This window comes from Cheilinus undulatus, linkage group 19 (genome assembly GCF_018320785.1).
Source record: "Cheilinus undulatus linkage group 19, ASM1832078v1, whole genome shotgun sequence".
In the NCBI taxonomy this organism is placed as follows: Eukaryota; Metazoa; Chordata; class Actinopteri; order Labriformes; family Labridae; genus Cheilinus; species Cheilinus undulatus.
Genome location: NC_054883.1, coordinates 25,063,170 through 25,078,984, shown reverse-complemented (window position 1 = coordinate 25,078,984; position 15,815 = coordinate 25,063,170). Strand labels below are relative to the sequence as shown.

Here is a 15,815-nt window from a genome sequence, read left to right as displayed (position 1 = left end):
ACTGGAAAAATTAATTGAACAAACTACCACCTGGTGGTTATTTCCTACAACCAGGTATCCAATTGTCAGGCAGTGAAGTTACAGTCAAAAAGAGCTGGGGGAAGGGTTCTATGGTAATGTGATTCATAGAAATATGTTAAGCGCTGGCCATGAGACCCAGTCTCCTTGAACCATGACCTACAAACCTAAATCATTACATCCTTGAGTCAGGGCAAACATTTATGAAAAGTCTGACAAAAAAATATTCTCACAATAGATATTGTGTTCACAAGCAAGTGATGTACAGAACCCCCATGATCCTGACCCTTCACCTACGACCTCCAAAATCTAATCTGTTCATCCCTGAGTCATAGTAGACATTTGTGCAAATGTGCACAGAAAAGTGCATGCACTAAAACTCTGCAACTGCGTGCAGTTATTTGGGGGAGAGAACACACCCCTTTCCATGCAAGTTGGCCTTATTGCAGTAAGTATCTGAGATTAACCCAATGTCTGTAAGAGCTGATGGAAGTGTGCTGATGTTTTTATGATGCACGAACTTTTCAGAGATCAGAAAACAATTTCACCTCCGTATGTCTTTAAAATAAATGATATGTAAATTAGGTCAGTTATTATTACATTGGCATTGCTGTTATTAAACCATAACCAGGAGTTAAATCAGTTTGAGATTCTCAGATGCTCTTTTTCCATGAGTGGCACCATTACACATGACAAGAGTGTGTTTTGATTGTTATTTTAGAGTCTGCCTTTATTCAGAGAGGAGACTTTGTCAAGGTGGTACTTCAGTGAACACATTAATATTACCATTCCTTTCATTAAATGCACTGTCTGTTATTCTGAATATTGAACATGGGTTGTCAGAATCCAGGTGGGATGTGGGCAGAGGTGGAGAGACCTGTTGCAGGTGTGGGCGGGAGTGGGCGGTCAGAAATCCAGCAGGAGCAGGATTAAGAAATGAGTTCTGTGCAGGGCTCTAGTTATTGTAATTAGCTGATAAAAATGCTACAAAAAAGCATTATCTCAAGCATATTTTTTTAAAGCTTTTTAAATTCAAATAATAATTTACAGCCCCATAATGTAGAGCAGACTGGAGTAGATGCTGAAATATTCGATGCAGGGAATGTGTTGTGAATTGTAAATATGTTTGAATTGATTCTGAATCAAAAACATGAGCCCCAGAATCAGAAGCGTATCAAATTAAGGGATACTTAAAGATTGACACCTCTAATAAAGTGTAGACACAGCTCAGTTTTATTTGCCAAGTTCTCCAGGTAGCAAAACAAGTCGGCTTCTCAAATCTGAGGTAAGAACATATCCTGGTTTCTGAAAATAAGACATGATGTTTATTCTCCTCAGACCCCTCTGCACATTGAACTTGGAGTTATTTGCAGGAAGTGTTGGGGAATCTGCTGCTAGGACATTTTAGGGAATTTGAAAATTTTCATGGAAATTTTGGGGATAATTGTGTATATTTTGGAGAGTTTCTTTTAGAAGTTTCTTGGAGATTTTTGCTTTGATTTTTTTTCTTTGGATGCTTGTGAAAATTTGTTTTCATGTAAATTTGTGACATTTCTCTGTAAATTTTGGGGGATTGTATTGAGAATGGGAGGGGAGTTCTTTGTTTTTTTTCCAAGAATTTTGCCAGAAGTTGCAGGGATATTTGGGAAATATATTTGTAAGTATTTATCAATTTGCTTTGATTTTTTTTTTCTTCGGGGGATTGCTTGAACAAATTAAATAATTCATATCGATTTTTTTGTGAGAACACGTTAAATTTGAGTGTTTTGGCTTTAGGATAAAGTTTCACTGAAACATTTGGGGACTTCTCGGGGAGTACTTTTATGGGAAAATTCTTTACAACTTATTTTAGAAGTTTTACACATAACTTAAGTGATTAGCAGGATTTATGTGGATTTTGAAATCTAAGACATTCCTGTTCATAGACAGAGCTGATGTCCTCACTTTTATGTCCCACATAAGTTGGAGAAACAAAAGCTCAGGTCTCAGGTTAAATGCCCCAACAGAAAACTCCTGATAGAGACCTGGATACTCAAGTCCATGTGAACCCACTCACTGACAGTTTACTGCAGTCATGCTCCATGTTTGTTAGCTGAAATTCATGAGACAGGTCTTTCTCATCACTTTAAACACTGTCTCTTCACTAAACTTATTTCTACCTCTTTCTGTGGCTCAGATGTTGTTGTTGTAGGGGTTGTAGGGCCACAAAGCTGGCTGCTATAGATCCCCTTACTATAAAGTGTGTACATATTTCTACTTCCTCTGTAGTGCAGCAGAGAAAACACAACAAAGACTTCCTGAACATAGAGCGAATATAAAAATGGAAAAAGTTTTGCTGTTACAAAGAGGAAAGGTAATATGGCCTTCTATGAGTCATACTGAAGGTGTTTATAAGATGGTGTTTGTTTAACAAACCCAAAAACTGAATAAAGAAGAAAAAATCATCTTTTGAAAACTCAAACCCACCCTGTTCATATCCTTTTACTGAGTTGCGACATCACAGACGTATTGCATTTGTGTGAAACAAAAGACAATCTTGAGCCAGTCCTGGAGGTAGCATTAATAACAAACCGCTATAACCTCATTATCAAATTTACAATGGAGAGTCTTCAGATTTTCCATTCAAATGGAGAGGCCTTTTTCTTTCTTTGTTATTGTTCTTACTCATTTTCCCCCGTCCTCATGCTCTTATTCTGTCATCACATTAAACGTCTCCGAGGCTTTCTCTCTCTATCTCCCTCTCCTGTGATTGACAGCTGCTGCTGAGACTTGATCCACTCATGTCTCAGCCCTTTTACTCTGTAATTAAAGGAATTATACATCAAGAGTCCTGTGAAATATATATAAATAATGAGGGGAGAGTGAGCTTTGCTTAATTGTGGCGACAAGAGAACAGAAGTGATCACAGACCAGTAGGATTCTCTTACACAGCATGGTACCAAAGGAGGTAAAATAGAGCTTCTAAAGCAACTCAGGTGTAAAGCTCAGGTCTTGAACCAGATTTTCTTTACATACAATAAGAACCATCTACTAAATAAACTGACAAGACATTTATGTATTCATTACAATAAAAAACAAGGAACAAAAAAAAGGAAATTTATGTTATTGTGATTATTTCCTTGTTGTAACAGTGCTTCTTGGTAATACATTTTATACCAAATAAAGCCGGTTTATTTCCCTGTTAAATGGAGCCATACTGTAAGGAACATTTGTTTGTGGAATGAACAGCAGAGCTGAATATGTGGGTTGCAATCATGAAAAATGTTCCAATCTTCTCTGCCAACACTAGACAGCTTATTCTGCTGTTGGTAATGACTCTTGATTTAAGCTTCTGGTACACCCAGGTGCTACAGTAGTCTTTAGGTGTCTGCTCCACGAATCGGCATGCCATGTTTGACAGATCTGGATAGGGCCTGTGCGATGGGGCAGTTTCAAGCTGGTGTTCCGCTAAACCAAGTTGCGTCATAATTTGGGGCATAATTTTTCCAACCTGAAGGCCAAGTATCCTACGGGGGGGTTTGTCAGAAACAGGCTGCAAAGTGGGAGTTCCAATAATATGACACCCTAAGATGACCATCAGCACCCTGTCAACACTAAGGAATAGTAGGCTGTCTTCTACAGATTTGAGGATGATATGGCGGCCGGCTCTCTGCCCAGACAATCCAGAGCAGACTGCACCCCCATAGTGTTAAATCTGACACTTCATATGCGTTTATATAGTTACAGGTTCTGAGATAAATTAGCACTTTGTAAAGCGTTAATATTTTAACTTTTTTTGCATTGTTAATTTTGAATACTCACATTGCTGTTGTTTTCACATATTAAAGTGTACTTTTAACACAATACTGTGTTATTTCCTTTCACTTCAGTTGCAAATTTGAAGTATTTGTTACAATGTTACAATGTCATTTAGCAGATGCTTTTATCCAAAGCAACGTACATTCAGAGGAAGAACAACTCAAGCAAAGATCTAGACAAGAAGAAACAACATCAGTAAGTAGCACAAAGTGCTTCGAGTCCAGTTGGACGCAGGTGCTGCCATGCAGTGTTAAAGGCAAAGCATATAATGTATACAAATTTTTTTTAATTTATTTTTATATTTTTTTAATAAACATCAACAATCAAAATGTGAGATCTCTCATCATCACCGTCCATTAAATTTGTCTTCACAACACTAATGACCAAAGTACCAAGTGCTTGGTCACTCACAAAGAGCTGGGCGTAAAATTCCCACAAGTAGAGCAGGACAGTGGGAGCCAACTGTAGCTGGGAGACTCAATCTACCACTGGAGACAACAGTGGAGAATAGTCTAGCTAAGTTCATAGTGTTCGCTAAAGAGCTGGGTTTTTATTTTTCTCTTGAAAGTAGAGAGGGACTCTGCAGATCAAATGGAGTTGGGTAACTCATTTCACCATTTAGGGACAACTGAAGAGAAGAGTTGGGCTAGTGACTTAGGAGCCTGATGTGCTGGAAGTACCAGGCACCTTTCGCTGGCTGAGCATAATGGGCGAGAAAGAGTGTAGACCTGGATGAGGGACATCAAGTAAACAGGAGCAGTTTTGGTTACTCCTTTGTAAGCAATGATTAGAGTTTTGAATTTAATGCGAGACGCAACTGGAAGCCAGTGTAGAGAGATGAAAAGAGGAGTGACATGAGCTCACTTGGGTTGGTTGAAGACCAGACGTGCTGCTGCGTTCTGGATCATCTGCAGAGGTTTAACTGTGCATGCAGGGAGGCCTGCCAGTAATGAGTTGCAGTAGTCAATGCATGATATTACCAGAGCCTGTAGGAGCTGTGCTGCATGCTCTGTCAGGTAGGGTCTGATCCTCTTGATGTTATAGAGGGCAAATTGGCAGGACTGAGCAATTGGCCAGCTTGATGATGACCAGCTAACCTTCAAGGTTAGCTGGTCATCTATCATGACACCCAGATTTCAGGCAGACTTAGTGGGCACAAGATTTTTTCATCCAAGCTGGACACTGATCTGTGGTTCCACAGTGGGACTGGCTGGGATGATAATAAGCTCAGGCTTGGACAGTTGAGTTGAAGGTGACGTTACCTCATCCATTTAAAAATATCAGCAAGGCAGGATGAGATCCGAGCCGAGACAGTTGTGCTATCTGGTGGAAAAGATAGGAAAAGCTGTGTATCATCTGCATAGCAGTGATAAGAAAAGCCATGGGAGCGGATGCACCAACTGAGGTGGTGTATACTGAGAAAAGTAGGCGACGAAGCACTGACCCTTGAGGCACCCCTGTTGATAAGCCATGCAGTTTGGACACTTCTCCCGTCCTTGATACTCTAAAAGATCTCCCTGTGAGGTAGGACTTTAACTACCGGAAGGCAGATCCTGAGATACCAAGTGTTTTTAAAACTTGAATTATTGAGACAGAGCAATTTGCTTTCCACATGTAATAAGAATTGCCACCTCAGGTTGAAAACCTGAGGTAAAGTCTTATGACAAGGATAGAGTAAAGACAGATACAGAGCCAGTATGTACCATGAGTTGAAAGTCGGCACCCCACCTTTTATTACAGACCATTCCCTACCACATGTAGGAAGTGACCAATGCAGTGGGTAACTTGACTCATGGTGCAGACGTGTTAACATCAAAACAACAACAATCCACAAGAAACATGAGCAACAGAATCCAAGCATCTAAACAATCCAAACAATCTACCCAAGGGTATGATGGGAAAACTCAGTTCACCTAGATTTGAAATGGCAGTAAGCGGAGTTTAGATCTATTGCCTCTCTACAGAGTTGAATTAACTCTGTTGACTAACCTCAGCACTGAAGACCACTGAACTCAACGAGTTAGAATTAGACTTTTAGAGAATCAACTCTGAAATGTTAAACCTGAAATGTTTACAGTGTAAACTGATCAATAAGAAAATAATGGAAACTCAGTTTGCCTATAAATCTTAAGCATGATGTGCAGCTGGGTGAAAAACTGCAGAATTTGCATGCAGTATGAATTTCAATATAAAAGCGCATCTTAAATAATACAATGCAGATTGATGCTTTTACAATTTGACTGGATGTTTAAATGACCAATCAATGTTTCGATCTAGATCACTGGATCATAGCAGCTTTTTAATCCATTGCTTTTCATAAATGTAAAATGCCTCTAGTTATATTATTGTTTATGTTTCACACAACTTTGTGCAGTGTTTAAATCTCACACCCACCTTTGCTCAAACACATGCACAGCATACAGCGCTCACCCCCCTTTCAGCTTACCTGGGGTCTTTCTGAATAGAGTCGATGGATGGTGAACGTTGCAGGGTGCCTTCTGGAGGCAGAGCAGGTCCAGATTTGCTGTAGGGTGATTCCACCACTGAGGGACAGTACTGTAGGGTTCGATAAGGGTCCGCCACGTAAGGGTCTGAGCCATACAAGTCCCCACCTCCACCACCTCCGCTTGTGTAGCCTGGTCCCACTGTGGCATAGTTGTTATTCCCACCACGACTGTAGTTTCCCGTCGCTGTGCCGTGGCTTCCTGTACGCTGCAAAGGGGCTGAGTCGACACCAGGGGAGGAAGGAGCTATGGTGGGAAAGTAGGGACAGAGGACATAACTTAGGACCTGGTCATGGACACGGTGGGTCAGGTCTACAGGGCAGAGGAGGGGACAGGAAACGAAGGGAAGAGAACAGGATATGAGGAAAATAAAGAGGGAAAAGAAGACAGAGAGAAAAACAGGTTGTGGGAAGGGATGACGTTGTTTAAATATGGATGGATAAATATCAGCCATATGCCGGATAAACAACGAGGAACGGTGTTCAACAGAAGGAAAGGTTTGACAAGAGAGAAGAGGAAAACTGATGAAAGAGCAGACAAGAAAACTTTCAGATAATTTAAAAAACTGCTTCTTCAAATCTGGAGGGCAAAACTTCCTTGAGAGTATCTTAAACATTGTTAGACACACGGATGGACAGATGGATGGATGGATTAAAATGTTTTTTTTTTTTGTTTTGTTTTGTTTTGTTTTGTTTTTTAAAAACTATTTTACAATAAGAAAATTATCTTTAGGTACAAAGTGCAACATGCTTTTTCTGTATTGTTGTTTTTTTTTTAAATGGAGAAAAGATTGATGAGAAGAATGAGACTGATGACTGATGATGAAGATTGACCATGTTCGACCATGCACAGACTCAGTGAAAACAACCTTGCCATCAAGAGAGGACGCCACAGGCAAAGCTGGGTCCCTCAAGACTGTGCACCCACTGCAGCCAACAGGAGGCAGAAACAGAGCTGCATTTTCTAACCACCTACAAATAATGGAGATAATAAATAAAACAATAATTCATCTCTTTAGATTGAAATAGAAGTTAAAGAAGAATTCACTAAGATATGTAAGCAGCCTGCAGAAACACAGAAGCTGTCCTCTTTTTTTCCCAGCTGTGTTAAAGCAGCAGATTGGTGATATATCAAGGTGTTAATGTGAGTCTGTGGGTCTCATTTCCCTGGCTGTAAAAACACTGAGACAGAAGGTGAGGGGTGGATCTATCTCATCAGTCATTAGGACCGAGGTACCTGCACACAGAAATGCAAAAAATAAACCCTGTTCTTTACGGAGTGCGTGATAAATCACAGAGCCCTGAAATCAATATGCAGTGATGTGGTGGACCAGGGCTGTAACACAGGCTGATACACCTCCTCTTACAGAGAATTAGCCTTTGAAACTGTATCTGGGTGGGAACATTGACAAATTCTTAGAACACACACATTTGACACAAACACAGACAGCCACTGGCATGGACGTGAGCACTCCAGTGCATCTACACTTTTGGAAAAATCACAACTATGATTGTTTTGGTTGATTCAGAGATCATGAATATGATTTATACCTTCAGATTTAAATTCGGAAGCATTTGTACATTAATGACTAAATACATTTGCTTCATCCCTCTTAGTGCAGCCACAAGCATCTAACAACTTCTGTGATTTATTTTTCTGAATTTGTACTTTTAAAACCAAAATTGTACAAAAAGTGTCTGTGGATTTGATAACTAAAATGAGAGAAAACAAAAAAATACAATCGAGCTGAAAAAAGCAGCTGTCCAGTTCACAATGGGGGCCCATTGAGGGTAATACAATCATGGGCTGTTATAAAGTTAATAGTGATAACTGAATTTTATTTTTAACCTGGCCATTAACCACTCTTATCAAAGCAACAAAAAATGATTTATTTATGCTGTAGTACATCATAGCCTATTTCATGATGCAAAACTTTTTTCTATAAACAGGGTAACGACTTTTAGGTAATGGTAAGAATATGGATGTGCACATTAAACTAAAATATTAGGAATGCAATGTCCAACTTTTGGATGCCAGGAAAATAAAGTAGAAAAAAACAGTGACAACATTAGTGGAAACAATTCAATAACTGCAAAATGACACAAAGGTGGCAAAAATGGGACATAAGAGGCTTGAAAGTAGCAAAACTGGGTCAAAGGCAGCAATAAAGAGATAAAAGTAGCTAAAAGTGATTAACAGTGGTAAGAAAGTGATAAACATGAGCTAGAATTGGCAAAAATGGGTTAAAAGTGGCAGAAAAGATGTGTAAATTGGTTTAAAAGTGGCAATAACATGTTAAATTAGGCTAAAAATGGCAAAAAAAAAAAAAAGTGGCAACTCTTGGTTCAATGTGAAAAAGGGTAAAAAGTGCCAAGAAAAGCTGTGAAAATTGGTTAAAAACTAGCATCAAAAAATAAGTTGTTGGAAACAGGTAAAAAGTTGTAAAAAATGTTTTGGCAAAAATGTGTGGTAAAAACGTTAAAAAGTTGCAAAGAAATGTGGCAGAACTTGATTAACAGTGACTGGAAAAAGGGCAAAAATCTGCAAAAATCAGCATACAAAGTGGTGAACAGGGGTTAAAGTAGCAACAATTAGTTTGGGAGGGCAAAACATGGTTTACAGTGGCAAATCATGGCAAAAGTGGCAAAAAATGGTTTAAAGAGGCAATAAATGGCAACCAAACCGGTGAACAGGGGTTAAAAGTAGCAAAAATGGAATTTAAAATGGCAACAAATGGGTTTAAAGTGGCAAAAAACATGGGGAAAATCGATTATAAACTGGCAAAAATGGGTTGAAACTACCAAAAAGAGGTGAACATGGGTGTTAGGTGACAAATATGTGGCAAAATAGCAAAATGGGTTAAACGTGACAAGAAACATTGTGAAAATTAGTTAAAAGTGTCAAAAAAATAGCTAAAAAGGGTTTTAAAGTAACAAAATGGATTAAAGCTGCAAAAAAAAAAAAAGGAAAATGGGTTATGAGTAGTAAAATGTTACAAAACTGGGTGGAAAGTGGAAAATAAATATGTGAAAAACCATTTCAACATAAGAACCACCTAATACCTAACACACTTTTCTATAATAAAGTACCTGTTAGCCATGCATGAATATTATCAATAAGTCACAACGTGAAAGAGCCCATGGGGCCCATTCTCTGGGTTTGTCAGGGGTCCATTCTCTAGGTTTGTCAGGGGTCCATTCTCTAGGTTTGTCAGGGGCCCTTTCTCTGGGTTTGTCAGGGGTCCATTCTCTAGGTTTGTCAGGGGTCCATTCTCTAGGTTTGTCAGGGGCCCATTCTCTTGGTTTGTCAGGGGCCCATTCTCTGGGTTTGTCAGGGGTCCATTCTCTAGGTTTGTCAGGGGTCCATTCTCTAGGTTTGTCAGGGGCCCATTCTCTAGGTTTGTCAGGGGCCCTTTCTCTGGGTTTGTTAGGGGCCCATTCTCTGGGTTTGTCAGGGGCCCATTCTCTTGGTTTGTCAGGGGCCCATTCTCTGGGTTTGTTAGGGGCCCATTCTCTGGGTTTGTCAGGGGTCCATTCTCTGGGTTTGTCAGGGGTCTATTCTCTGGGTTTGTCAGGGGCCCATTTTTGGGGTTTTTAGGGGCCCAGTCAGATCCTTGGGCAGACCTGCACATTGCAGATCTATGGACAAAACAAGCACAAAACATCATTTTTAATATTAATTATATACTATATATCTCTTCACGATCTTCATTTAGTCCAAAACTGAGCCACATGTATCATCTCTGCAACCTCATGCAACCACATGCCTCCTGTTCTTCAGCAGCAGTGTCGTATTTGTCTCCTGGTCAAATACCACACTGACTTTAAGATTCTGCTCCTCACCTTCACAGCCTTACATAACCTCACCCCTCTGTACCTTTCTCCTTCACATTAGCACCCTCTCCAGCACACCCAGTGGAGAATATCAAAGGAGAAAGACACTGAGAAATTCAAGCATCAGTCTCCTTTTTTAATAGCCATACCTCATGTAAGGGGAATGGAGGTTATATGGATGAGGATGCATGCTAAGGTTGCGCATCTCATCGTTATGTGACCAACAAACTTGCTCTTTAGTGCTGTCTTGAGTGGTGGCATTTACTTGACCTTCTGAACGCTCTTATCTCTGTGCTTTCACTGCCTCGCTCACACAAACACACACCCTTATACACACATCGGATCTGCCCCACCTATCTGGAATATGATGCACATTAAAAAACCTGCAAAATCACTCTCCAAATCTCTTATTTAAATTCTTCTCACCAAGTGTGCTAAACTCCATTAGTCGGCCCACCAGAGGCACAGGGAACCTTTTGGATGATGTAACTACATTAGCATATTTTTATTTCCGAACTCTAAAAAATCAGGTTAACAGAAATCCTTTGCCAGTCAGACAGGGAAAAATTCAACTTTCAGACTCTGCCACATAAAGCCCACAAGGCTAAAGGCTGTGTGTGCTCCTCTTCTGATGCCCCAAATTTGACAAAGATCCAGAGAATTAAGCAGGGAGAGAGACAGTGAGAAACCCTGGGAAAAAAATATATGTCTGAGACAGAGGAATCAAGAGTTAGTGAGAGTACAGCAGCATAGAAAAGAGGGTATGGGGGTAATGAAGTGTTGTACTCCCATCAGAAGCTCTTCTCTGTGCTCCTTGAGTGCTGTCTGTGGTTTGTCTGTCTTGCTGAATGTCTCATTAGCAGCCAGAGCTGTAGGCTAACATCACCAGTGTCAGTGTGTGCTCACCGAGAAACTTTACACCCAAATAGGACAAACCCTGGAGCAAAAGAGGGGTGTGGAGGAGGAGTGAAGGCAAACACATATAAAAATGGCCTGTCAAATTAGCCTGTGCTGTGACCACAGAGTAGGGATGTCCTTGGGTTCAAGTTAGAAGGAAAGAGAGAGAGAGGCTTTTGGTAAATTAAAGAGAGAAATCCCCCAAAATGTCCTGCCAAATTACTTTCACTGATGCCCTTTTGTTTTCACATTCTGTTACTTCCTATTTGGCTTCTTCTCACTGATTTTTACGCCTTTTTCTTTCTCCTTCACTCAATCCTCCCATCTGCTTGTTCTCTCCTCTCAGTAAACGAAGCACAGCTGAATTTATCCAGAGTTCTGATAATGCCGAGTTCTGACTGATGACCTGACCTTTAGGGACACTGTTGGCTGCCAGGAGTCGTAGTGTGGGAGTCTGTTTTACATGGAGGCCCAGGGATCACATGCAGCCCTCCACCTCATTAGATGTCAATTTCAAAGACAAACAAATTACACATATTAAAAAAATCTGCCACAAACACATGAAAACAGAAATATTTCTCATGTGATCTTTTGCTACTGGTAGATAGTTAGTTGTGTTATTAAGTTTTTTTAAAAAAAAAACGTGATTTAAACAATTTCAAATGTTTTCCCAAATAATTTGACATCATGTGAATTTATTTTAAAAATAATATTCAATTCATTTTATGTTATTTTGTTTGGATATGTTACTTCAAATGTTCAATTTTGATTTTAATTTGTGTTAAATATACTTTATCTTTAGTTTTTGATTTTATTTACAAAAAAAACTTCTGAATTTCTTGTAATTGCGTTTTGATTTCATTTCCTTGTTAGTATTTTTTACTTTGTTTTTCTTTACTATTTTTCTTATTTATTTCTAATTTATTTTTATTTGTGCTCAACATAACTTATCTTAGTATCTTAAGTCATTAAAATAAAAAAAAAATTCATTAATTCTTGATTTCAATTATTTTTCTTTTTGTTTCATTTTTAATGTTTTCTTGAATGATACCATTGTACTGAAGGTTTTATCTCTTATTTTTCTTTATTTAATTTGTACTCATTTATATTTCTTTTAATTTTTTACAATTTGAATTATTTTCAGTTTTTATTTTATTGAAATGTTTGAAATGTATGTATTCTTAATTTCTTCTATCTTAATATTTTATTTTATTCTATTAATTTTTATTTATTTTTCTTTATAATCATATTTTTAAACAATCTTTTGATTGTTCTTAGATTTCTTTTTAGTAGATTCAACTGGCTGCAATAATTTCTGTTAAGAAATGTATATTCATGACTAAATACATTAGCAAAAAAATATGTTACTAAAATATCAATTGAAATTGAAAAGTATCATGTTTGCTCTATTGAAAAACAGATTGAAATGGATTTGATTTTGTGCCATCAAATAAAATATTTTTCTTTGCACTTGAGTTTAAAAACATTAATGTTGGTTTAATAAATTATGGGGAAACACATATATTCTTCCGTTCATTGAATATCCTACAAATTTGACCAATGTAGCTGCTTGGCATTGACAATAGAATCAATGCAGCTGGAACTGGACTGGAAATCACTGCATGGGCTCAGGAACACTTCCAGAAATCACTGTCTGTCAACACAGTTGTCCATGTCATCCAGAAATGATAGTTAAAGCTGGATCATGGAAAGAAGAAGCCATATGTGCACAGGATCCAGAAGTGCTGCTGTCTTCTCTGGGACAAATGGAAAACTGTTCTGCGGTCAGAAGAATCAAAATTTGAAATTCTTTCTGGAAACAACAGATGCTGTCCTGCAGGCTAAAGTGGAGAGGGACCAACCAGCTTGCTGTCAGAACACAGTTTAAAGCCTGCATCTCTGATGGCATTTCCATTTTGGCATCTGATACGTTGTTTACTGCATAGTACAGGAACCATTACCATTGTTTATCTTGAGAAAGAGCTGGTGAACAGATGAGAGAGAGTTGATAATGTGTTGGTTGTAAACACATCTGAGGATTTGCTTCAATAATATGAGATGAAATAGAAGCATGGGAAAATGATATCCATTTCACTTGGAGCCATTCCTTTTCAAACACAATTAATTTGTTCATTATATTCTGTTATTTTTGATATTATTTTCTCTAAAAACAAAATCATTCATTCATTCTTCTGACAACTTTATATGCCTCTAAGAGTGATGACCAACTTTTCAAAAATTATAGTGTAGCTACCCATTAAACAATCTTCTCTTCCATGATGGAGCCGAACATAGAGATGAGTCCCAAACTCAACGTCACAGTGAGGAATATAGGCAGCCAATAAAGCTACTGGATTAAAATCAGGACCAGCATACCAAAAAATGAAATGTTAGTCAGAGGTCAGACAGTTAAACTGGTGCAGTCAGTAACTCTGAGTCAATTCAACTACAAACCTGTCCCAACAATAACCAGGACACATCTCATACCCATTCCTATATAGGAACTATAAAGAGAGATCTGGTTTGTGGTCCTAGAATCACAAACATCCAAAGGTCCTCTCAAGTACAGTAAGAAAATCCTGAATATGGAAGCATTTGAGAGGCTTTGACTTTGCTAAACAGCAGCATTGTGCTGTTTCATGAAATATTAAATGGATCATGAATATGCCTTTTGTGTACACACATGCATGCTCCACTAACACCTCTCACACTGCTGCTCCGACTGCGTGAAATTGTGTTTGAGGGGAAATAAAAGGGCGGGTGTGTCTTTGTGTTCCCTGGCTCTGCTGTAGAGTAAACAAATCGCGGCTGTGCTCCTGCTGGCAGATTAGCGACAGGAAAGGAAACTCTATTAGTCATTTGACACAGTGATACCTCTGCAATTAACCGGCCGGCTGAGGGGACGCCTGGCTTAGAGTGGGGCTGACTTTGTCTTTGGGCTGCTGAAGAGGAAGCTCTCTCTGAATGTACTAGAGATGGAAAAAACCAGGACAGGGAGGGAGGGAGAGATAAGGGGGAAAACTAGGAGATCAAACCAATCCTCAGAGCTTTCCATGTCCATCGTCTCTCGTTGTTCTTTCATCTTTGCCTTCATTTCTTTCTATCCCACTCTGTCTCTGTCGCTGTCTTTTTCTCCATCACTCCCTTGCCCTTTTCTCATACTTTTTTCTTTCCTTCAAAGTGTCACTTTTTGTCTATACCTCCATCTATCTCTTCTCTTCTGAAACCGTCCCTTTCATTCCCTGCCCTCCCTCTTTGTGCTACTTCACACTGGCTCTGCTTCATTTTTTTTGTTTTGTTTTTGTCATCCCCTCTCCATCATCCATCCATTTCATGTTTTTCTCTCCCCTTTTTTCCCTAACACCCCTCTGTCTCACTATCTCTCCCTCTCTATTGTGGTTGTAGTAGACTATGTGATCAGAGCTGAGGACATGTCCTTTCTCTCGACACGCTTCAGTGCGCAGCACGATTACACAAAACCCCTCAGTGCAGTCTCTATCGCTGTCACACACGCATAGACAAGAGTGAGCATACAGACGGGGATTTCTAAATATGCAACTGATTGACATGGGCTAACCATGGGTGCCTGTATCACTGCTTTTCGCATGTTTTAAGGTCACCTAACAACGCGCATACACAACCTCGCCGACAGGAAATGTGGACCAAGCAAACACACACAGACTCTCCTCTTGGATGAAGGAGAGTAAGGATTAGTTTCCTCCTCTCTTTATCCCTGGGAGAGCCTCCTGGCCGACACACAGCTCTCGATGTTCTTGAGCTGGAAGCTCTGAAAGACACACATGTAGTCTCATACATTTATACAGTAACACACTGACATGTTCTGTCAGAATACAGTCAGGAGGCTTCATATGCACAGCTAGAAAAAGTCAAATTATTGTCAGGAGGATGAAAACTGGACTTTAAAAACAAAGGTGCAATGAAATAGGAATAGAAAGTAGATTTATTTCAGTAAATCAATTCATAAAGTGAAACTCATATATTATATAGAGTCATTACACACAGACTGATATATTTCTGGTGTTTATTTCTTTTAATTTTGATGATTATGGCTTATAGCAAATAAAAACCCAAAATTCACTTCCTCAGAAAATTAAAATATCACTTACAACTAATAAAAAATTACTATTAACACAGAAAAGTTGGACTACTGAAAAGTATGAACATGTAAAGCCCACACTTCTTGGCCGGTGCTCCTTTTGCATGAATTTCTGCAGCAATGCAGCGTGGCATAGAGGCGATCAGTCTGTTGCACTGCTAAGGTGTTATGAAGTCCAGGTTGCTCTGATAGTGACCTTCAGTGGCTGGATCAAGTCTGGTAAATTCTCTATGGGGTTTAGGCTAATCAAGCACAAGGATACCACGGTCCTTAGACCAGCGATTGGTACTTCTGGTAGTGTGGGCAGGTGCCAAGTCCTGCTGGAGAATGAAATCAGTCCCTCCATAAAGCTGGTCAACAGAGGAAAGCATGAAGTGCTCTAAAACTTCCTGGTAGACGGCTGCGCTGACCTTTGACTTGACCAACACCAGCAGATGACATGGCTCCCCAAACCAACTCTGACCGGGGAAAGTTTACAATGGACCTCAAGCAGCTTGGATTCTGGTCCTCTCCTCTCTTCCTCCAGACTCTGGAACCTTCACTGACCCAAATGAAATACAAAATATACTTTGGACCACTAAGCAACAGTCCAGTCCTTATTGTTCTTAGTCCAGGTGAGATGCCTTTGACATTGTTGCCCTGGCTTTA

The 15,815-nt window shown here is 39.3% G+C and overlaps 1 protein-coding gene across 1 annotated transcript in view; it reads right to left on the bottom strand.

Annotated features, from left to right (window-relative positions):
- ctnnd2a (catenin (cadherin-associated protein), delta 2a) overlaps positions 1-15,815 on the bottom strand; it is a 395,533-nt gene that overhangs the window by 181,691 nt on the left and 198,027 nt on the right. Inside the window, exon 12 of the mRNA XM_041814718.1 lies at positions 6,263-6,566. Coding sequence (XP_041670652.1) covers positions 6,263-6,566 — 304 coding nt within the window. The remainder of the gene's footprint in view (positions 1-6,262; positions 6,567-15,815) is intronic.